We start from the raw sequence: 24,132 nt of genomic DNA, 5'->3' as shown, positions 1-24,132 counted from the left end.
AACACTCAATTACATTACATACTGTATAACTACACCCTATGCGTTGAAGACATTTTATTTTGAAAGCTTTTACCGGAAGTGCTGCCCATATGTGATTATTTCTACCTTGACTGCAACTGTAGTTACACACTGTGGCCACTAGAGAGCAGCACCGAGACAAAGGCCAAATAAAACACAGACCAAATAAAAGTCAAATGTTTTATGACTGTTTAAAGATCAAGTGGATGCTCGTTGTCATGATTAGTAGTTTAGTTGTTATTGATTCAGTTTTTTGTTCTTTTTTCCTTGGATTCTTAATTAGATAATTGTTTTATATCATGATGTAATATTAACTCATGTGAACTCCAGAAATAGTTGCTTCCTTTAACTTGATAATTTCTGGGGAAAGATATTTGATTAATTTACATTTATACGTGAAAATTAAGATTAAATTAAATGTCATCATCAGGACAGACAGATGGTTCAAATTCACCATTTAAAACAAAGTTGTAAATACTATATATTATAGATAGATAGATAGATAGATAGAAGTACTTTATTGATCCCCGGGGGGAAATTCTATTATATAAATAATATAAAAGCCTTGTACCCCCAGTTTGAGCTACATTCATGTTTTTAGTTCAGTTGAAATGTTTTAAGTAACAAGAAAAAAGCAGAAAAAGTCTGCAAACCTCCAGAAAAACGTCTCCTGCAGGATAATTAGCGTCACCACATGCAGGATTGGCATCAATTTTCAATCAATTCTTTCCGGGAATGAAAGAACGACACAGACACGGTGTGTTTTTGAGGAGATGCCTGGGATGTTGGTTTTAATAACTTAGAAAACATTTATGTTACAGCGATACTACAGTAACAGTACAACAGAGAAGTGAAAGGAGCCGCGCTCACATCCAGTGGTGCCTGTTTGAACGTTTTAAAACCAACAGATTCTGCACATCAGGCTCAGAGGGATGATTTTGGGCTGGTGGCATAAACACACATTAACCTCCACTGACTGTCAAACCAGGAGGGGGGGCGGGTTCATCTGCCTTTGAGAGTTAGTAGAGGATTTTAATCTGGGGCAACAAACTGAATAAAATCTAGATTTAGACTCTTTAGAAGGTGGCTGCAATCTTCATTTTCATCAGTATCAAGAGTTGAGCTCTTTGATGGAGCAGCTCTGAAGGGGGTTTCTGTCCGCAGAGTTTCACTTGATTCTTATCTGCCTTTTTTTTTCATGCTGGAGTCCAACAACACCTTTCAGGAAAGTACCTGAAAGAACATTTGGTAACTTAAACCGGCGGTGAACTGCAGCCACGAGGAGTTTTAGTTTTTAGTCGATGCCACAAACCCACTTTTATCTGACTGTGAACGATCCAAATCTGATCTGATGCTTTTTGGCAAAATGAGAAGTTCTTCTGCACAAACAAACCAAACAAAAGTAGAGATTCTCCTAAAGACATTTATGGTAAAAAAAACAACAACAACAACTGGTTTTGATCCATTTCTGATGTTTCCCCAAAGCTAAACGTGAACCAACATAATCTGTTTGACTGTTTTTAATCATTACAGTTCTTCAAAATGATCATAAAGGATTCTGTTACACAACATTTGTCATGAATTAAGTTTCAGACCATGATCTAATAAATAAGATTACTGTAAACTCACATGGCTACACACAGTCCTCTGTGAGCTGTTGACCTTTCACAGATTGCACATATGATAAGATCGGTACATACAGGCGGCAGTAATAAGGTGCCCGACTCACTAAAAAGTCCACATGTCAGTTTTTAAAATGGAATGAAAGCAGAAATAAACCTCCTTCTTATCTGACAGCTTCTCTTCATGTGCATCTTCAGTTTGCCGTTTCATGTCGACCTTTTTTTATTCTCTCTGACGGGACACACGTTAGTTTTCCACAGATTAAATTTAAAAAGAAAATACACGTCAGCTTCGTCGGTCCGACCATAAAACACAGTTTTACTCTGCACGTCCTGGAAGGGAATCAGAATTTAGTTTTTTACTGTATAAAAGTGTTTCTCAAATGAGTAACTGTTCATTTGTTTTGTGACATCTGCAGATAAAAAAACAGAAAACATCACTACAAAGACAACTGCTTTTAGTTTCCCTAAAACTAAACTAAAATGTTGTTTCTTGCACCAAAGCTGAAAGAGTGAACTGTGTTTGCAACTTTGAAATGTTTTTGGTTTTCAGAGCTGCAGACTGATCTGCGCCTGCATTTGTGATAAAAGTGAAAAGCTGGAAAAGCTAAAAATAAAAATCCTTCAGCTTTACTTACTTGCTGCCATGAGGACTAAAAAAAAAAAGCTATTTATCACATTTCTTTTGACTAAAAATGTTAAATTTGAGAGGAAAGTTGTTTGGGAGCAGCTGAAGTGATGTTTCTAGAATTAATGACTCAGTATCTCAAAATCTGACACATTAAGTCATAATTTTGAGCAGGTTTCTCATTATTTTGTAACAGTAAGTCATTTTCAGGTCATTTTAATCTATTATTTTTGACTTTTGATGGGATGTTCCACCACTTTTGTCCAGAGATTCAAGCAGGAATAAACCTCATTGATTTTGTTTGCACTTTATTGTCTGATCTCGTTAACGTGGTGCTTCATGGATCTGTTGTTTCGCTTCAGTTTGCTTTTCTTTTTGTTTTGCTCCATAAATGATGAATAACAGTTTGACAGATGCAGGCGCAGAGTTCAGATCCTGTCAGCTCAAAATCCTGCTTCTGAGAAGTGGAGAAACAAAGGAAACATCTAAGTAAGTTTAAAGGGGAATCATTAGAAACTGAAAGACGGGGGCAGTAACATGGTATCCAGAGTTTAACCAGGTTCTTCCTACGATCAGCAGGATAAAACTGGACCGAAGCCGAAACAGTGATTTGACTGTATGATGTTTAAGAAATTCTTCCATTCTGCCCAACAAAGAGCCCAAAGTCCGGCTGCACTTCAGATAAAACAGCCTCAGGTATTCATGTCTCACCTGAGCCTCAATCAAAGCTCTGTTCCTTCTCAGAAACTCCTGGGGTCCCCTTCTGGGATACGAAATGTTAAAAAGCTTTAAAGATGGACGACACACGTGAGCGCTATTCGGCTCTTTGTAACAACTCTGTGACATTTTCCTGGCAAACGGGCTCCACGCTGGTCTTATTTCACACAAATCAACGGCGGCAGAGTCTCAAACAAAACAGGTAAAACCGTTGATGAACTCGCAGTTGAAACCTTGTCGACCCACTCACATCACTCACAGCAGCATCTCTCCTCCTCTCCTTCATATAGAAAATATAACACTATATTTTACAAGAGGACTAAAGAGAACAGAACATCTATTATCTTACAAGGAAACAGCGTACAGGCAAAGTATGTACAGCAAACGTGGTCCCACCAAGCCAAGGTTCTGTGATCGTGTGGAGCTAAAGAGGCTGAAACCGAACACTTTGGCTGTCGGAGAGCAACCGAGGGGAGCCTCGCTCAGCCCGTCGCCTCACGTGGACGGGCATCATGGTGCCGCCGGGCTGATCTGTGGCTGTTACCGGTGATGCGTTTGTGTTTTCTTTACGTCTTCCTTAAGTTTGAACGCCATGAGCTCAGCTCGGGTTAGGGGGGTTTAAATGTCTGGCTGGATCCTCCAAAGTCTGCGTGTAAAGACAAGAAACAGACTTTTTTTTAATTTGCTTAAATTAGGAGGAAACGAGTGCTGAAGCCTTTGCAGCCAACAGAATAAAGAGGTCGCTGCTTCTTTAGTGTTCTATGTAAATTTATGAGGACTGTAATTATTATTTTCAGTATCAAATAGATTTATAATCTATGAAATGTCAGAAAGCAGCTAAATACCAAGCTGATGTCATCAAGTTAGTTTTATTTGCCTGAACAACATTTAAAATATAATTTATATATAATAATAATAATGATAATAATCATTATCAATCATTGAGAAGCTGTAACCGCAGGATATTTTATTATAAAAATGAAAAAAGAGTTAAACCTCGCAATTAGTGAACTTTAGCGTCATGGCGTTCACCCCTCGTATCAACTAACCAAGCTGTCAGCTAAATGTTCTGCATCACCAGTTGACAGGGAGCACTTGAACGCACCGTCCTCTTAAACCCAGTTTTCCAGAGGATCGTGTCCCTGAACTGTGGCCCAGCTGATTTCAGTGATCAGCGTGTTGCTTTGTTATTGTAGTTTGCATGTAAATGAGGCTCTAAATGAACACGTGAATGTAAATAAGATGATATATTATATTTATGATCTTATCATCCAGGATTACTTACAGCAAGCATGTTGTGAACACGTCCTCCCTTACCTCTAACAGTGTCAAACCACGCAGATAGTTTTGGTTTTATTTTTGCAGGTTTTTCAGGCGTTGAATTTAGTTTGTCGTGCTCCCTGCGTCGGAAAAACGGCATTTAAAACTCGACAGACTCACTGTTAAAAGTTTAATAGTTTTAAACAACTTTTCATCTTTTTTCACAGCAGGTGGAGAGAGAGAGAGAGAGAGAGAGGGAGAGAGAGGGACGGGTAACATGTAGAGAGAGAGAGAGAGAGAGAGAGAGGAGGGGAGGGAGGGTTTGGCATGCAAATACATGTCCAACCGTGGAAGTTGTGGTTATGTGGTAAACGTCTTAACCTTCAGCCTACCGGGGCACCAAAATCTAAAACACAGACATCTAAAAGTCGAACTAAAACCAAATCTATCTGCATGGGTAGTTACCACCACACATAAGTGAGAAGTTAGGCTTTTTTTTTCTGTAATGCATTAAGAGCTGTGTTGTGTGTATGAAGGCTGGTTTCTCCGACCAGCAGGTCACATGATCCAAAGTGTTCGGTTTGACCCCGACACTCTCCTTGGCGGTGGGTTATTAAGTGCTATGAGAATGACGAAGTGCTTTAGGATGAGGTACACTACAAACCATCAGGCCCGTGTGGGAAGGATCGACTATCATCCCGCCACAGGGACCCGCCAGAAAGACGTCCATAACTCAAGAGAGTTCAGGGAAATGGTCGCGATAACCTCCGGCCGTGTGCGAGTGTCCACTGAAACGAGTCATGGTGCGAGGCTGCTTTTGGTCCGGCTGACTGGCGGTTACGTTCGGCCAGAGGTGACGATGAGTGTGAACGGGTACTCGTGAGTTTGTGCTGTGACGTACAGTATGTGATGGTGGTTAGCACTCTACCACAATACAACAGCGAGGAGGAAGAGCAAAACAGGAGAGTAAGAAGGGGGGAGAGAGAAAGAGGTGGAGGGAGAGAGATATCCAGTTTGAGAGGCGGTCTGTGGGTAAAAAGGCCTGACAGTTAAAAGAAGACAACTGAAACATAGAACGAGCGTTACTCACACAAACACAGCCATCATGACTGTGGACTGTTCGGGACAGAGTTTAATGAGTCTGTCTGGCCCTCCTCCTCCTCCTCCTCCTCCTCCTCATCCTCCTCCCCCTCCTCCTCCTCCTCTTCCTCCCCCTCTTCCTCTGGATGTGAGGGGCCATTGTGCCTGCCCTGCCTGCCTGATCCTGCGCTGTCCCTGGGCACAGTTGGACTTCCAGCCCCAGGCTTCGCCGGGCCTCTGGAGGTCCGATGTCCGTTTGACGGAGACAGGCTACGGCCCCTCCCCTTTTCCTGAGCGTCGCTGTCGTTTTTGTTGTCGGCCCTCCTTTCTACCGCTGAAGACTTTTTGGTCGTCACCTTTTGTCTTCCCTCGTCTTCCTCCTCGTCTTCCTCCTCGTCATCATCAGAGTCGATGCGGTTGAGTCTTTTGCGGACTGGACGGTCCTCTTCTGATGACGACTCTGACTCCTCCGAGTCGTCGTCGTCGTCCTCCTCCTCCTCCTCGTCAGTCGAAGGCCGCCGTTTCTTCAGCATCTGGGCGAGCCGCTTACGCCGCTGCTCCGACAGGATCTCTCTCCTCTTCCCCCTGCCCATCTTCTCCAGGTCCTCCTCTTCTCTGTCCGTCCTCTTTAATCTCCTCCGCTTGTCTTTGTCCCTCTCCTTCTCCAACAGTTTCCTTTTCAGTCGCCTCCCTCTCTCTGCGTCATCCTCCTCGTCCTCTTCGTATCTTCTCCGCTTTTCTCGCGTCCTGTTCCTCCGGAGGTGCTCCTCCTCCCTTCTCCTTCTGCTCGCTCTCCTTCTCTGGTCGTCCTCCTCTTCGTCCTCGTAATCATCCTCCTCATCCGAGTCTCTGGAAGAGGGCGACACTAAAGAAGAGAAAGGGGAAGCATTGAATTACACGTGCTCCGTCCATTACAGATGTCATTTCCAGTATTTACTGGGGTAATTTAAGAGTCAAAGATAATAAATTCAGCTTGATCGTGTTTGACACTCTGAAAAGTGAAGCCAACGCTGAAGCACCTTAAACCTGCATTCTCTCCAGCAGGGGGCGACAATAGAGGTCTGTTTGTACGTGAATCTAAGAGAAAATGAGCTTTTTTTTTAATAATATATTGAGTTTGTCGTCTCACTAGACTTCAGGAAGCTAAAAAGGGATCTTTCACTACACTAACTTAACCAGGTAGCTTGTAGAGGGAGTCCTGTGTCCTACAGATTGTAAATTCGGTTCAATAAAAGACGATAGCTTGTGGTTTTCTCTCTCTCTCAGATGATCTTAAAGTAAAATGAGGCTGCAGATGTCAGCGGTGACTGACCATCGCTGTAGTCGCTGGAGAGGTGCTCCTTGCGTGGTCTCCCGCGGGGTCTGGCCTTGACCTTGGTGGCGGAGGCCCGGGAGTTGTCTGACGACTCGGACGTCTCGCGGTAGTTGACCTGCTGGCGCTGGCCTCGCCTCAGGCCCCGCCTTTTTTTGTCAGCGTCGCTGTCAGTCATGTCGCTGAACTGATCTGAGTCTGGAGAGAAGAGACAGTGGAAATTTACAGATTTGATCATCTATTAATTGCTTTTCATTTATGAAGCAATGACGAAAACATTTTTTTAGATTCCAGTTCCACAAAATTTAAAGATTTGCTCTTTTCTCTGTTTTATCAGAATCGGAAATCAGAAAGTTGCTCTGATACAGAGAAATATAGGAATACAATAAACTCTATAATATCATTATAATAAATATAAAGTATAATCTATATATCATATCATCTATATATAATAAGTATGGTTAGGTCAACAGAAGATATTTAAATGTGTCACTGTGGAACTTTTGATGGTCATTTTCAAATATTTTCTGACATTTTATAGTGATTGATTTATTAGCTGCAGTCCTAAAAGCTTGAAAACATTTTTTTAAATAATTATTATATGAAAAATGTCTATGATGAACTCCCTGAATTTTGTTTTTAAGCCTAATTCTGTTTCAGGGGCTAAATATAAATATTTATTACATCGTGCATTAATGAAAAATCACACACAATCAATAAATAAATTCTGTCTTGCAGCCTGGCAGTTTCCGCTTGCCGTACACTCACCCATTTCTTCATCACTGTCTTCCTCGTCTTCCTCTGAGGAGCGTCTTCGCCGCCGCCTCAGCCGCTTTCTGCCCCTGCGTTGGGTCCTACTGGGTCGGCGTTTAGGTACCCCTCTCAACGCCCGTTTGGGGCGGGCCCCGCTCTCCAAGCTGCCCACGTCGCTGCCCGCCTCTTCCTCTTCCTCTTCATCGTCATCCGCCCCTGACGCACCAAAATCCTCATCCTCCGAGCTTTGAGGGGGAAAGAGGACGAACAAAATGAGACAGATGGAGGCAAATTCTTTTTTAAGTATAAAAAAGGAAGCAGGGGAGGTTTAGGAGGATAAGGGAGACTAAAGGGAAAGAAACGGTTTTATAAGTTATAGTGTTTAATTTAAGATTAACTTAATCTAAGTTTAGTTCTAATGAGAGTTTAATAAAACTGGGTTTAAAAGCTTTTAAAAGCTAAACCGAAATTAAATAAATGAAAACGACCAAAACGGACACAACAATATACTGTTCATATGACCCTCTTTGGCTCAATAAAGATATCTGAAAGAGAAAAGTACTTTCAAAAGACTGAGGCTGTGTGTCTGGGAGGGTGAGCGTGTTACCTGTTGCTGAGCATGAACTCGTCCTCACTCTCTGCTGCCGTGCTGTCACTCTCCAGGTCATTCAGTCTCCGCTTCCTCCGGCTCCTGGCAGAAAGAGCCTGGCTCCTGATCGGCCGCTGGCTCTCCTTCCCGTCCTCTGACAGGATGGCGGCGATGTCTTTGCCCTGCGCTGCTGCTCCTACATCAGAATAGCCCGAGTTACAACGGACGTTGAGTGAACTTCTCCTGGTTTCATTTTTATTTTAGGTTTCTTCATAAACTGAGGTTCACAGGTTCAACTCTTTTTATTTACTGATGTATTAACCAACCCTAATACTGCATTGTGACCCTGCTCTGAATAAATGCTGTGTGTCTCAGGGCAAAAATAAGGATTTATTCATACATACATTTAAATAAACATGAGTAAATGTCTGTCTCTAATGCTGTAGTTCATCAGCGTTCAGTAAGTTCATCAATAACATGAAATCTGCCCCATTAGTTTGAACCTTCACATCTTGTACTCACCGCCACAGAGGTCCCCGATGTCCTCCTCTATAGCCTCATCGATGGCATCGTCAAAGTCATCAAACCTGCAACACACACATATAGAACAGATGCTGATAGCTGCTTTCTGGGATTTTATTGTTTTTGCAAAATCTAAATATGACACAAATCTGGAGATTTATTCCCCTCACATTTATGATGAAGGCAAGTTATCGCTAGAAACAGTTCTGATCTTCACTGTATATATATTTATATATATATATATTCATACACTGAATGTAACATAGCTTTGTTTGTTAGGAAGAAAACCACACACGCTACCCTTAAACCCTACAAGGCCACGCTCACCTGTAGCTGATGTGCTTCCTGGTTCTGGTTGATCTCCTCCCCAGATTTTTGCTTTTTTTGGGGTCTTTCTTCTTTGCCGACTTCTCCTCTTCCTCCTCGTCTCCCTCCTGAAATGGTCAAGACAATTTTGCACAGTAAAATATAAACTAATGTATATTTTGGATCAAACTTGTAACACTGTCTACACTGTCTTGTTCCATCTGAAGTCAAATGTTTGTATTTTTAACTGGTCAGAATCAGAAACCCATCGTAAGAGGCATGAAAACATTTGATATTCTGAATGGAAACAAAGTGTGATAACTGTAAATGTGAACAGGCTTCTTCATTTAGAAAGTGCAGCTTTGCATTTAATTTTTATTTTCATAACAACTAACTAGACCTTAGTTCTGGTATGTGATTCTACACAGTTCCAAATCAAAATTTCTGGCATTAAAAACATGTTAAAACTGATATAACATAAAAGTCATGCACTCAAGTAATCTCATTATTCCGCACGTATGAGCAGAGCTGAGTGCAAAGTTTACTTATAGCAAAACATGTGTGACAGGGATTAGTAAGAAGCTGTGTGCTGCGTTTAAACTAGAAGAGGTCACTCTCTTGTGCTCTTTGTGATTTACTCACAGGAATGATGTTCTCCACACTGATTCCCACGTAAACCAGCCGCTCCCTCCTGGACAGACAGAAGAGACAAAACCCATACGTTTTTTGAATTTGAGAGTTTTTGGAGATAGTTAATCACAGCGTGTGTGTGTGTGTGTGTGTGTGTGTGTGTGTTTACCTCCTCTCTGCTCTCTCTCTTTTCTTCAGAGCACTGTCAAGATTCTGCAGCTGCTCTTCCAGTTTCTCACACAGCAGCTTCTGTAGGAGGGAAAACACCACAGAACTGTCACTGTCAAAACTCCTTATTATTCATTTTATTATCTTTATCATTATTATTATTAAATAGAACATTAGGGCAGGGTATTGGGCCTCAAACACCACATTAGTACCACTGAAATGTGACTGAAGTATTGAAACAAGTAAAATGTTGACATACTTGAACTTGTGTTTCCATTTCATGCTACTTTCTAATTCTACTCCACCACATTTAAAATTTTAAAAGTGTTAGTTTATGTAACGTTTTAACGGATTTATTTGACACTACCTTTTACAAACTTTATTAACATTAATAAACACATGATGTGCTTGTATAATATGAGCTAGTGCTTTGCTACTAATCTACCTTGAAATCTAAAATGTGCTCCACATTGATGAACTACAATTAAAACACCATTACATGTATTAATTAGTGAAAGAAGTCATTCTGCATAATGAGTACTTTAATTTTTGATACTTTAAGTACATTTCGCTGATAATACTTCTGTAGTTTCAGACCAGGATATTTCTAATTACTTCTTCCACCTTCTGAATCATATTCTTTGATCAAATAGTTCCTGATCTTTATCAGATTTTGTAAGTTTTAGACTCGTGTTTGGACATCAAGAGACATTTGAGAACTTTGGTGTCTTTTGTTAAATGAACATTTCTAAAAGTAAGATTTGCTAAGATGTAGGTAGTATAGTGAGGGTTCGTATCGATACCGTCACTAGCATCAGAAAACAATACGTTACTGTGTTATGGTCAATATGAAAGCACTACCCATAACGACCCTCTAATTTAAGATATTACTGACCAAACAGTAGGATTTTAGAGGATAACTGAGGACCTCAGATGGAGTTTAACCACCTAAATGTAAACAGGTTTACAGTTTGATAGGATAAATATAAAGTGTGCTTTCATTGAGGCTTTGTGTCAGTCCTCTTCTGTCACACACACACACACACACACACACACAGACACACACACACAGCTTACATGTTGGCAGGGTGGACAGAACCACTCTCCATCTGGAATCAACATGAGCGGCGGTCGCAGACAGGCGGTGTGATATCCGCTGTCACAGGAGTCGCACAGCAGGATCTGAGGACACACACACACACACACACACACATATACAGTATAGAGATACTCACAAGACATCTCTGCTTTCACAGCTGTGATATAAACCACAACATTACTGTATTAATCTACAGACAAACAACCAAGTCTGGTGACACATTACAGGCAAAAACATTGTTTTCTTAATGCATTGATCAATTTTGAGACTTTGGGCTATTTTTGCATCCAAAAAGCATTCAGACAAGTGGAAAGATAACAGCTAGAATACAAATGTTTGTATTTATTTTACTATACTTTGTCTGTGGATTTATCCCAAATTCATATCTTTAGAATTTACACTTTCATTTACACAAAATGAGGAAGTTTCCAGTTTTGTTACTCTCTATATTATGAATTCTGTGTATTCTGAAGGTTTATACAGAGAGGTTTGTTCACATGTCTTTCACAGTCTGATTTACATTGACATTTACATTTAGGCCAAAATAGTGTGAGGAAGTTTTATGTTGATATCTATTAGTTACATTTTTTATTTGCTGCATTTCCTACTCATTGCAAAATAAATACGGTTAAGGCTTTTCTGTGTTGTTCATTTGTCACAATCAAAGCAAGAAAAATCTAAACTAAATGACTGGACAATATTAATTACTTACAACCCTAATTTGTGTGATGTCTGGTATCCAGACAGCACATCAGAGTAACTTAAGGATAAACACGTTTCAGTAAAATGTTTGTGTGCAAAAAAGTTACATTCAGAGTAAAATAATGCAAAACCTCAACAGAATTTTGATAGAGATCATATCAGCTCTGTGACAGACTGTTTTACTTCCCATGTCCAGCAGAGATCCTGCCTGTTCTGACTGATACTACAGCATAAACAAAGCATACGGACCCACTCACAGCATTGAACGCGTCATTCTGAAACCGTGGGCTTTAATCTGCTGCTGTGACAGCCTCCGCTCTGCTAAGACGGCTTTGTGCATCGGGGTATTGTAATGCTGTAACAGGAGAGCGCCTCTTCCAAAATATTGCCTCAAAGCTGAAACAACGATCTTTCAAATATCATCTTATTCTGTAGCGTTAAGATTTCCTCATAATTCTAACCAAAAGCCCAACAGGCACGTGTTCAAATATGTTAATGTGCGTGTGATGAAATAGTAAAACAGCCTCTCACACAACCACACATGCTCCTCTCTCACCAGCTCAGGGTGGTTGGGCAGGCCACAGTGACTGCAGGCATCCTCACTGGGAATCTCCTCCGATTTAGAGGACTCCTCTGAGTCGCTCCCTCCTTCGCTCTCCTCCTCTCCTCGTTTCCTCCCTCTGTCCTCCACCTCGCCTCCCTCATTCGGTTTGCGTCTCTTCAAGCGAATGTTGGACCATCGGGGACGCCGATGCCTCCTTTTACCCTGAAAATGCGAACACAGCGAAGGAAGGAATAGTTAAAGAGACAAAGACTGGAGAAAGAAAACAGCCCAGAAGTATGTGTCCATTCCCACAGGACATCCATTTAGAAACTGATTACCCTTTGTTTCCTAATTTGCCCAGCAGGCTCTATTTTTCTGTCTTTCTTTGCGGTTGAGCTCTGCTCCTCTTCATCCTCTTCCTCTTCTTCCTCCCCCTCATCCTCTTCCTCCCTCGTTCTGCTTGGCAGTGCCTGTTTTTTTTGTGGTTTCTTTCTCTGGCTCTCAGCTGCCTTCGAGCTCGGCCTGCAGGTTGGCAAAGCAGATGATCTTCAAGAAAAAAGGTGTAGATGGGACTGACTTTATTGTCAAAATCACAGCAGCTGTACCTGAGATTACAATCGACAAAGACACGTTTCATTCTCTTATTCCACCACTTTCGTGAATTTTATTACACACATACCTGCAAATCCTTGCAGACCTCCTCAGCGGCCGTCCCTCCTCTTGCACCTCCTGCTCCCTCTCTTTCTCCTCCTCCTTTCCCCCTTTTCCCCTTAGCTTGTTTCTCCGGTGGGGAGGAATCTTGATTTTCAACCTGATTCCTTCTTTCTGGAGCTCAGAGGAGGCTTCCTCCAGGGGACCCTTCCTCTCCTCTAATCCAAGCCCAGCATCCTTCACTCTAAACTGCGCTGCCAACCCACCATTGACCCCATCTCCCTGGTGGTCCTGGTGATCCTTTTTATCCAGCTGGTCTATCGATTCTGCCTCCAACTTTCTTAAAGTGCCTTTATTCTTTTCATGGTCATCTTTACTTTCTTCTTCTGCCACAGGGTGCCCAGACACCTCTATTTTCGTCTCCTCCCTCTTGTCCGGGTCGCCATACTTCTGCTGACGACTGCCATCCGTCGCTTTTCTACCCTGGTCTTCTGCCGTCTGTGTTTTGGGTTCCTCTGTGGACTGAGACAGCGAGTAAACACTAACAGAATCCACTTTTCGCTCTCCACCTTCAGGGAGTTGATCAGATTTTACAGATGGCAGCGGTAGTTTTCTGGCTGTTTGAGCCTCTATCGCTGCATGAGGAGAAAGAGCAGGGGCTGCTGCCGCTGCTGCCGGTTCCCCTTCAACAGGTCCTTTCCTTACCAGCACCGACTGCCGGCTCACCTCCCTCTCTTCCTCCACAGCTCTAGAGCCCCGGTGGTCTAAACTTGGCCCGTTTTGCTCATGCTGCTCATCCCCGGGCGCTCTGTGGCGCTCAGATGGGCTGCGGATGACCCCAACATGACTTACAACTCCGACTTGACCTATGACTCCTATGACTCCATTTTGTCCCTCTTTGTGTGGCAGTGGGAGAGATGCTCTCCCGTTGGTCAGTTCTTGCCTCGGTGCAGTGACCACTAGCTGCTGCTGCTGCTGCTGCTGCTGCTGCTGTTGTTGTGAGGCAGCTGGGCCACCAGGAGGCGCTAACGAGTTGGGTAGCTTCCCCTCTCTTCCATGACTGTCCTTGGTCTGGATCACTAAAGGGTTACAAACAATAATACTACTGCTGTTACTGTTAAGGTGGTTGCTGTGATAGCTCTCGGCTAGCTTTAGCTCCCTCTTCTTCAGTGGAATCTTTGCCTGCTGGCTGCTCCTGACGACTGCCCGCTCTGCTTCCTCTTCCTTGTTTATGTCCTGTTTTGTCACAGCTGCAGCTGGTGCCATGACGACCGACACAGCATTTTTGGGGGCATCAGTGTCCCTAGATTCTGATTTGATGATAGTGGTGATCGTGCTCACTCGGTTATCAAAGCCAGGAGGTTTGTGGTCCGTCTTATCTTCTTTCACCTCGGCCTGAGTGTTTTCCTGCTTGATAGGTTGTGTCTGCTCCTGCTTTATCACTGCAAAACAAACACAAAAAAACCAACAAGCTAATAAACAACTATCATAAAAGGTCATTTCCTATTCTCCTGGTGTGTAAAATAGTGTGATGTGATGGTACAGCACATTTTGGCCAGTTCTTGTCCATCTGGAGGTTTAACGGATAGCTTCAGTATTTTTAAACCTGCCGCCAACTTTGTGTTCAAAATGACAGATTTTTTCTGTTGTTGTCTGTTACACAAGTATTGTGTTGGAACAGAACTAACCATTTAACCCTTTAATACACAATAACAAAAAATAACCGCTCCAGGCAGCGGTTATTTAAACAAAAGAGATCTTGCAGGTCTATCTCTGTAGGGATGTTTGGCATAATGTTGTCAGACGCTTAAAATAACATCTGAGACTGTCAGTGACAAAGACGAGCACTTTTAGTGGACATGCTTTGATGATTTGAGCTGCCCCACAGGATTACGTTACATCCACTAAAGCTCATTTGCAGTCCGTTCATGGCTGCCAGCTGATCTACTGGACCATCTACAGCTTTTTGTATTTACCAGTCATCCTTGCATCCTGAACATAGCTTGAGTTTGGCTACTCAAACTGTAAACTTTCCAATAAAACATGAATCAAAGATAATCAGATGTATTTACCAGTTTCAACCAAGTATCTATCGATCATCCATCATATTCGATGTAAACTTTAGTTGATTTAAAGATGTTTTAAAAAAGCTTCCTGCCTTTTTCATAACTAAATAACTATCAGCTCCTTTAATCTAGGTACCTTGTATTAGGGGTTTCTCTTCGTTTACAGGGTCAACCTCCTTACTGTCGGTGTGTTCCTCTGTGGTTTTGGAGGGTTCTGGGTTGGTGTCTCCAATGGTCTCATCCCCTAAATTGTCATAACACACAGATACACAGACACACACACAGAATGATTGATAGTCAATTGACAATTAGGGATTTTACGTTTTCCATCCGTTATCAATACTACTGTCCGGTGACTATTGGCATAATGTAGAGAAAATAACACCATTCAATAATTTAACTTGATTTGAAATGTTGTTCTGTTGATTATCATCATTATTCTGTCACCTCTGGTAACTTGGCTCTTTGTTGCATCTGTAGACATGAAAACTTCAACAGCAACATGAACTCATTCGCCCCAACATACCTGCATCTTTCTCTGCAGGGCTGGAGCTCCTGGGTCCAGCCTGGTTCTGGTTCTGGTCCTGGCTCTGGTCCTGGCTCTGGCTCTGGCTCTGGCTCAGGCTCTGGCTCTGGTCCTGGCTCTGGTCCTGGCTCTGGCTCTGGCTCTGGCTCTGGTTCTGGTTCTGGTTCTGGTTCTGGCTTTGGTTTAAATCAACCTGAGCCTTCAGCAGCTCGAGAGCCTCAGCAAGGTCGTTTCGTGTCCTGAGAGGTAAGTCTGGATAAGTGACTCAAACAAGATACCAAACAAGGAAGCAGGATTGACAAAGACTTTTTAAAAAAACAGACGTGAGTGCAGCCTGAAACACTGGTGCCACTTGTTCACACACTCTATCCACCAGATTAAGACAACAGCACTACCTGACGATGCACTTCCAGGTGGACCCGTCCAGATCGTCCTGCTCCTCTGTGTACAGGCGGATGTTCTGTTCGTGGTCGAGCTGAAGCCAGTACATCAGGCCCTGTCTGTCCCGACCTATAGCCTGCAGACGCATCTTCTCTGGGTCCTCCTCATTAATCGCCATCTTGAACTTTAGGTTGTCATCGAACTGACACTCGCAGAGATACTGAAGGGTGAGCAAATAAATGTGTGTAAAGAGGAGGATGAGGGGGAAATGATACAACAAAGAGAAGGTTAATGTTGTGGCTGCACTGACTGCAGATGTTTTTTGGATTCACTAATTACACAAAGTGAAAACATAGGTTGTCATACTTTGAGGATGCTTGACTTGCACTCCATGGACATCTCCTGGTAGCCCTTCTGTTCCAGCTCCCATGCCCAGGTGCTGTTCAGCTCCTGGCAAACCTACAGGAAACAATAATACGATACAGTCACTGCATACAAGCCTGCTTTCAACATTGATGTGTTTGCTTTAGTTTACTTGTATATGCCTTCTTCTCTTTCAACATTTGTCCATCTGTTGACCATAACAGAAGTTAGGCTCTGTAGTTGATAGGATGTAACGTAATCCTTTGGGACAATCGCATCGGTCAAAATAGGTCCACTAAAAGTGCTTATTTTTGCCACTGAGAGCTCAGATTGTTATTGTTAGTGTCTGACAACGTTATGGAGAAGATCTCTACCAGAAACAGCCATTATATCGCTCTAAAGGCACCAGACTCTATTGACAAAAACAGATCTTTTAAGTAAGATGCAAGATCTTTGTCTAACCTCTCTCTCTCTCTCTCTCTCTCTCTCTCTCTCTCTCTCTCTCTCTCTCTCTCTCTCTCTCTCTCTCTCTCTCTCTCTCTCTCTCTCTCTCTCTCTCTCTCTCTCTCTCTCTCTCTCTCTCTCTCTCTCTCTCTCTCTCTCTCTCTCCAAGACAGCCACCAGACTCCATTGACTAAAACGGTAATTTTATTGTGTAAAACATAGGAGATGCTGGTCTACCACTGCCTTGTTCAGCTCCAACACAATACTTGTTACAAACTAACTGAGCATCGTTGGACCAGCAACTCCCATGTTCTGCAAGATTCATTATCCTTTAAAGCTTGACAATGTCAGACTTCTCTGTACAAACGCACCTTTGTTATTGTCCTACAGTAAATGACAAACAGGGGCTGTAACTGCATCCAATCCTCACTAAGTAATACTTTGCCATATCTGCACAATTTATTTTAACTCCGGGGTGTGGTCACTGGTGAGAAACTTGAGCACAAACTGGAGATGTGTCTCTTAAGAAGCAGTAAACAAGCGCTGCATCCTGAGAAAGCTGTACTTACTGATGGCTGAACCTTTTCAGTAAGACATGTTTACTCGTGTCAAGTGCTGTCTAAATGGAATCTGAAGCCACACACACCTCACTAACACACACATAAATACATAGAGCGCTCACCTTAGCCAGGTATTTTTCCCAGCGGTCAGTAGACACAGATCTCCCCAGTTTTCTGAGCAGCTTCACATGGAGCTCCACAAGGGGTTTAGGAACTGCAGAACACACAGGATGATTAGACACATAGCGCTGTTTATCTAGAGTCCTGCAAACATTCATACTGCTGAAGTGCTCTCTTGAAAACCAGCCGCATGGTTGTTTCTCCTGTTAAGGAGGCAAAGGAGAAAGATCATTTCCCTTTTGTAGATCAGTGGGATTTCTATTCATGTTTGGTCAACATTTGAATTACTACGAGTGTTACAGTGTTAGATTGCACAGTTTTAAATTGTTCTTTTGGGAAATTTATTATGAAAACAACCAACTTCATGACAATAGAGATTAGTCAAGACTTAACAGTGCAATTAAATCTTCAAGAATCAGCATAACCCTGAATTTGAATGGCTTTATGGATTTATTAATGGATTTTTTAATATGAAAATCAGGTCTGTAACAACAGATGTGCCCTTCAGTCTGAACACTGGTCGTGAACTTGCTTGTATTTTTTTTTATTTCCCATTATTCTGCAGCAGCTGTTGTAAAATGGCAAACCGCTGAAAAAGACATAAAATGTGTTCATGCAGACTCAAACTGGTTATGTAGCACTCTTTCTCTCTTTGGGGAATTATGAGCCACTTTCTCAGTGTAACTTAAATGCTCTGAGATAAGCAATAAAAAGAGACACACTTGTCAGTGTTTTTTATATGGTGCTACGTGTAATGCTTAACTTCAGCATTGAAGGTACCATCAAGATAACTGGTGATCTGCTATCTTATGAATATTTTACGTTGTTCATTCAGTGGAGGGTAAAAAGATGTTTAATCTGTCAGTGTTTTTAAAAAGTGTGTGCCAACAGCTCCCTGAGTACCTGAGCTCTCACAGCTAAAATGTTTCACATTTTCAAGAAAACTTTTACTACTTTTCCCATTAAATGTTGGATCAGATGTCATCACTTGTCCGCAGCTGTAGAGCAAATGATTTTTTTGCACTATAGCAATAGGCATCTAATGCTGGCCAAATTTAATTGTATCAAAGATAAATGTATGACTGGCACAGTCAAAGGCCTTAAGAAGATCTAAAAATAACATTGCAGGGTCATTTCTGAGTTCATTATAGCTCATCAGATCCAACACCAGCCGCACATGATTGATTATTCTACTGTTGACACTCATCAGTTAAGCTGTGTTATCCAAATTGCAGACCATTGGCTGAGATTAATGCTATAGCCATTTAATAAAGTGATCTGCCCCCTGTTATCAATAATCATTATATCTGTATGTTGTTTTACGGAGTACGGATTATATCCCCATGGTTCATTAAGGCTGGTAGTTCCTTCTATGATGACTATTTAAACACCACCAAGTGAAACTGTTCTGTCAGGAGTAAATGTTTTGTAAAGGCCAAACTTAAAATAAGTTATCCTACTCTCTCTGGAAAATCTCCAACAGATATTAACATGTACATCACCTCTACTAAAAACTCTGAGAGCAGAAAAGCTGTAAAATACAAAAGATATGTATCTCAATAGAGCATTGCAACTTATGCTGGTTAGATTAATTCTAGACTGATTATTACCTATATTCTTTTTCTTTACCTTTATTCTTTCTAGACAGTATTTTCAATGTGTCTGGACTTAAAAATAACTGTCTGTGTTTACGCTACATCTGTGCTCTGATCATTGCTGCTATGATACTGTTCTTTGTTCTGTCTTTTAAATTATAATAAAGAAATCCCGTTGATATGTGTGAGGAAACTAAGAATGAAACCTTGGGACAAAAAAAAAGCTCCCCATGTGTGGTCTCATGTGAGACTGTCAGGGACCCCATGAATTTACAGGAAATTCCAGTTTTCTCTGGTGGCAGGGTACATTTTCAACGTTTTCACATTAAAACCACAGACTCAAAATTCCAACAAGGCAAACGTATTTAATCGTGCCTGTTTCTGACATGTCATAGAAACACTAAAGCCAACCACAGTCTGAATATTAGATGTTGTGGCTAACTTTAATCCACACAACGTTGTGGTATAGAAGCTAAACAACAGAACTAACGGTTATTGAGCGCTAGCTAACAAGCAGGACGAGCTGACACCGTTTGCAAAGCTACAAACACGACAGCTACGAGTCTAAAACGTGTCTTTCTGATGAATGATAACTCGGTAAATAAACAGCAGGTCTCCGTGTTGTACTTTCACTAAAAGTTGACGGAATCCTTGATGCTAGCTAGTTAGCTAGCAGCTACAGTCCCTACTGCGCCTGCGCAGATTTGACAGCCACTCTACCAATGGCAAAAAAAAAAAATAACATCCACTGTTTTTAGCTAACATCACTCGCTCAGTGTCGACTGCCGTCTGAAACACACACCAAAGCGGGGGAACGGTATTGCCGTGAGCACATCATCAACTCATAAACACAGCGGACACTGATGTCATTCCAGTCCGACTGCCTGTGAGGCAAGGCCGGTGAAAAATTACACCTGACAACACTCCGGAGCTAGCTGGTTGGCTGTGTGTGGTCACTAGGCTGTGCTGCATCATGGCTCCCACACCAAGTTTAGCGTGAACAGATCAATATCAAACCTTGACAACATTATCGACGACCTGTCACTTGGCTCTAACTGAAAAAGCCTCGGTGTAACTTAGCTTGCCAAATTTTGCACCCCGGTCTGTATCAGTTGTCCCAAACTTTACCACAAACATACAACATAGTCTGAAGTGTGAGGAATTTAGAGTGGGGCTAGCTGTGTGTTTGTGGTTTCCTCTCAGTCCAAATGTTTCCTCCGAAACAAAACCTGCCTGTCTTTCCAGGGAAAACTGGTTCAGTCACAGTCAACACCCGGTGAAAAAACATAAAAAGCCTGTTAGCACAACTCCCTGACTGCCGCTGCTCCGCTGGGCCACACACTCTACATTTTTCGTCATCCTCCTCATCATCACGATGATGATGGTGATGGTGGTAGTGGTGGACCCCTTCTCCTTCGGTTTCAAGTGTCGCAGCTTTCCACCACTTCTTCGCCCCACCACCACCACCACCGATCTCTCACCTGTCGTTGTGTCCCGCAGATACCTCTCCATCTGCGGGAAAGTCATCTCGGGCAGATCCAGCGCCGCTCCGTATCGCTCCAGGAACGAACAGACCTCCGCGAAGCTCGGGCAGAGCGCCGGGCCGGAGCTTCTCACCACCACCGGAGCAGCCATCTTTCCAGGCGGAGAGAAACAGGAGGGGAGGGTTCGCTGCTAGGATGCGACTGTGTGCGAGTGAAATGAATGGAGGGAGTGAAGCATCTACCGGTATCAAGCTAAACAGGAAGAGAGCCAACCACTTCCTGGTAAGGATTTCAAAATAAAACCTCTTGTCTGGGTTCGTCAAACAATAAACTAAAACTAAAGGATGTGGATGAGGCTTTTTAGTTCCACGAACTATTCCAAACTAATCACCTAGCATTAAACACCGTGATGTTTGTATTTATACTCTATTGCCCCTCTAAGATATACAGTTTACGCTGTTATTTTGAAGTTTTACACATCAATTTCCGGTATCAGTGTACGTGTTATAATAACTTGACGTGGCAGCGAGAAGTTGGGAGGACCGAGAAATGCCCAGAATCCAACGCGATAGACCAACATTAAAAACATTTCAAAATGGATTTGGTTTTTATTCCTCAACTGTTTACAGGAAGAAGAAAAAAAAAACATGGTACAATCAGTCAACACCAGTCTGCCGCAGAAATTAGAAATCTAACGTAGGTGTGAACGATGGATCCAAAGTGACATTTTATTTCTGATTATGTGTTTTTGTGTGTACGCCTTGTTTTTTTTTTAAGTCCTTGAAGTATCAATCAGTCTCTCCGCTGCTTCAGCGCCGCTGCATGCTGCGTAGATAGTAACGCTGCCCAGCAGGATGCTGCCTTTACGGACTGTTGGAAATATCTGACAATTAGAGGAAGAAATCCCCCTTTTTACAGGTCAGCTGTTTACCCTCTGATCAACTAACTCAAACCAGGGTCAGCGTATCCACAATATGATTTTGACTTCACAGAAGATCTGATAAAAGTCCTAATGCACTGTAAGAAGAATTACAAAGCATTACTCAACACTTAGTGTAATATTATAAACACACGAAGCACAAGAACGTTTTACATCTTTTTTATTGAGCTTATGCATTAAAAAAACTAATTTTCATGGTCCTTACAGTTGTGAATGTAGCGTTGGAGTCATTAGGAGGTTAAATACAGTAACAGGAACGTGTGATGCCTAAATAAAACAATAAACAGGCAGAGTAACTGGATATATCTATCTATATAAGTATGTGCAATACTGTTTGTCTGACTGGTGCAATAATTCATCACTTCATCCATTCTACTACAGTGCTATCTCTTTGTTAGATTTGTATATAGTGCATAGCTTTTTTAAAATTCTATTTTATATTATATTCTACTTATATAGGCACCTGTTGTTTAATTTATCTTTGCACTTGCAAATATCCCCAATGTGGGACGAATAAAGGTTTATCTTATCTTATCTTATCTTACCTTATCTTAAAGAAATATCTAAACATAGCAAAATACCCATCCCTGACCACCTCCTTTACTTTCAGACTTTTCTCCCTTGATGAGTCTTTCATGATTAGGCCTAATGGTGAATTTGTACTGATTTTTAATATTTGAAACTAGCATTTATGTGTCAGAGGACACTGATGTCTCGCTATTGAATACCAACATACACTACTCACAAAAAGTTAGGGATATTTGACTTTCAGGTGTAATATGTGGAAAATGTAAAAAGTGAATGCTACAGTGATATTATATCATGAAAGTAGGGCATTTAAGTAGAAGCATGCACTGGTAGTTTTATTAATCTTAAACAATGTATTGAAAGAAAATCTACCAACAGTGGTAGGTATACCACAACAAAACATGTTCAGTGTCTCAGTAAATTGGGACGTGGCCAAAGGACGTCCACTCCTCTCCTTTCTGTGACTCTTCCAGTCTCTGTATCACTGTTCCAACCTCCTGATGACACTCTGTGACCCTCTAAGCTCAGTGAACACCTCCGTCTGAGGACTTCCTGTTTGAAGCCTCCAGTGTTGAGGTGCTGCTGATCAACTGTTAGGTGTCGTCTTGGTCTCATGATGTCAGAATGTGAACAGCAGGATGAGGAGGACTGTTTAAATACCAATTCTAACTGAAGCAGGAAATGTATTGGTGGATTCATGGATCAAACCTGTTGTGAATGTTGCTGTTAAGCTTCTTGTTAGAGAACAGCAGCTGGTGCAGAAAGTACTGAGACACTGAACAGTTGGACATGTGCATTCAAAGGTTTAGAGAAGGTCACATTAAGTTCACCTGGAAAGGTTAGAATGTATTTTAGGTTCATTCTGAAATTTCACCTGAAAGCTGAATAACCCTAACTTTTTGTGAGTAGTGTATTAATGATGTCACCTAAAGTTTTCAGCCGACTCAACCAGCGTGTCACAGGAGTTGTTGAAAACCCTTTTTTAGGCTCAGCTACTTGTGCTGACTTGCCCAAAGTTCATGGAGCTGCTGCCTGTAACTTAACATATTTGCCACAGGGAGACGAAGTGTTAACTTTAGACCACAGGAAAAAAAACATGTGGACATAGTTTGGACTTTTCCAGTTATCTGGGTTTTCTGTTCAGCACCACCATTGCATGTAAACCACCAAACTAAAGTCATGAATAATAACTGCTGAGAGAAATTTCTTAGATCACTCAACTACTATTGAGATAATTTTCTGTAAATTTGACAGGCATAATGTTTGACAGCAACACCACAGTGAATAGAAGAGGGCCAACAGATTTATTTTCAGATGAAAAGCTCTTTGAACGACTGTATTCCTTTCAAACCTAAGCATCCCTTAAAAGTAAGCCATGTCAGCTTGTGAGCAGCAAAGCCACAATCAGTATTTAACAAGAAAAAACAAAAATTTGACTAATGTCAAACATTATAAGGTAAGTTTGTGTGTGTTTTTCCTCTGTCTTATCCTGTAGATCATCTCACAACTCTTCAAACTTATCTTCTGACCCCATGGAGACAGTAGGAACTACCGTTTTGAATGCTGGTCCCAGTCAGCACACGCCAGAAGCTGCTCACTTCAACTTTGGTGGCTATAAATCGAGATTATTTGAGATCCTGCTGCATCTTTAAAGATGGGAACAGCAGGGAGGCTGTTTCCACTTGAATGCCAAACATGTGTAGTAGTATAGCGTGTAGTTAATGTTGTCCAGCTACAAAAACACAGTTATACACAGTATATGTGCATGATCACAAAATATTATGATCTCAAATAATGACAAAGAGCTAAAATGAAAAATGCTTTTATCTTTGTCTCACTGGTCATTTGGTTTACATTTATCATGTTTTCTTTTTTTAGCATAAACCTCCTAAAAGACAAAAAAAAATGGAGCATCTGAAGGAAAAATTGAGAAACTTAAACACAAATTAAGTAACACAAACCAAAGAATAAAAAATACAGTCAAGCTGCCATTTAGGTTGCAAATTAGATTTCTTTGCATTTCACATTTTCTGGTATCATTACCTCCATAATTTGCTGCCTTGTGAGGTTGTAGATAATGTGTAACACTGACATGGTTTTGGTTTAATGAGCCCTGTTTTTATTTAAAACAGATTATTGTTTTTTATTCATTCATTTTTTCCAAAACAGTGATCTCCTAATTTGAGATATTCTGCATTTCACTGTCATGCTTGACAACAGGAAATGCGTCTTAAAGCAAAAGTAATTATCTTCCATGGGCCACAAACACTACTGTTTTTTAAAAATTTATTTTGAATACACGTTAAACAACTTATAGGAACAGATATTGTGTAATTCCTCGGCATAAATAAGAAACAGAAAGACAAAAAATACAAATTTAAACCAAAAAAAAACGTCATCCCCAGAAGATACATCCACCTACAAGTGTACGTTTTTTAAGTGATGAGAAAAATAATTTTAAATCATTCACAAACCAAACAAATGACCTACTTATTATTTCTTCTTTTGCCACAATGAACATTAT

General features: G+C 41.5%; 1 protein-coding gene across 1 annotated transcript; it reads right to left on the bottom strand.

Moving 5' to 3' along the window:
• Positions 1 to 4,466: 4,466 nt before the first annotated feature.
• On the bottom strand, positions 4,467 to 20,378 carry rsf1a (remodeling and spacing factor 1a). Its single transcript, XM_070829026.1, is given in 18 exon segments — positions 4,467 to 6,190; positions 6,638 to 6,835; positions 7,406 to 7,635; positions 7,998 to 8,175; positions 8,502 to 8,566; positions 8,829 to 8,935; positions 9,450 to 9,498; positions 9,607 to 9,686; positions 10,683 to 10,787; positions 11,963 to 12,172; positions 12,289 to 12,496; positions 12,630 to 14,043; positions 14,804 to 14,911; positions 15,194 to 15,432; positions 15,589 to 15,794; positions 15,941 to 16,033; positions 17,064 to 17,155; positions 20,138 to 20,378. Coding segments are annotated over 18 exon segments (4,665 nt in total). The 3' UTR covers positions 4,467 to 5,348.
• Between the last annotated feature and the right edge of the window lie 3,754 nt (positions 20,379 to 24,132).

The sequence above is a fragment of the Pempheris klunzingeri genome, chromosome 4, assembly GCF_042242105.1.
Source record: "Pempheris klunzingeri isolate RE-2024b chromosome 4, fPemKlu1.hap1, whole genome shotgun sequence".
Classification (NCBI taxonomy): Eukaryota; Metazoa; Chordata; class Actinopteri; order Acropomatiformes; family Pempheridae; genus Pempheris; species Pempheris klunzingeri.
Note: the sequence above shows the minus strand (reverse complement) of the source record. Positions and strands in the feature narration are given on the sequence as shown.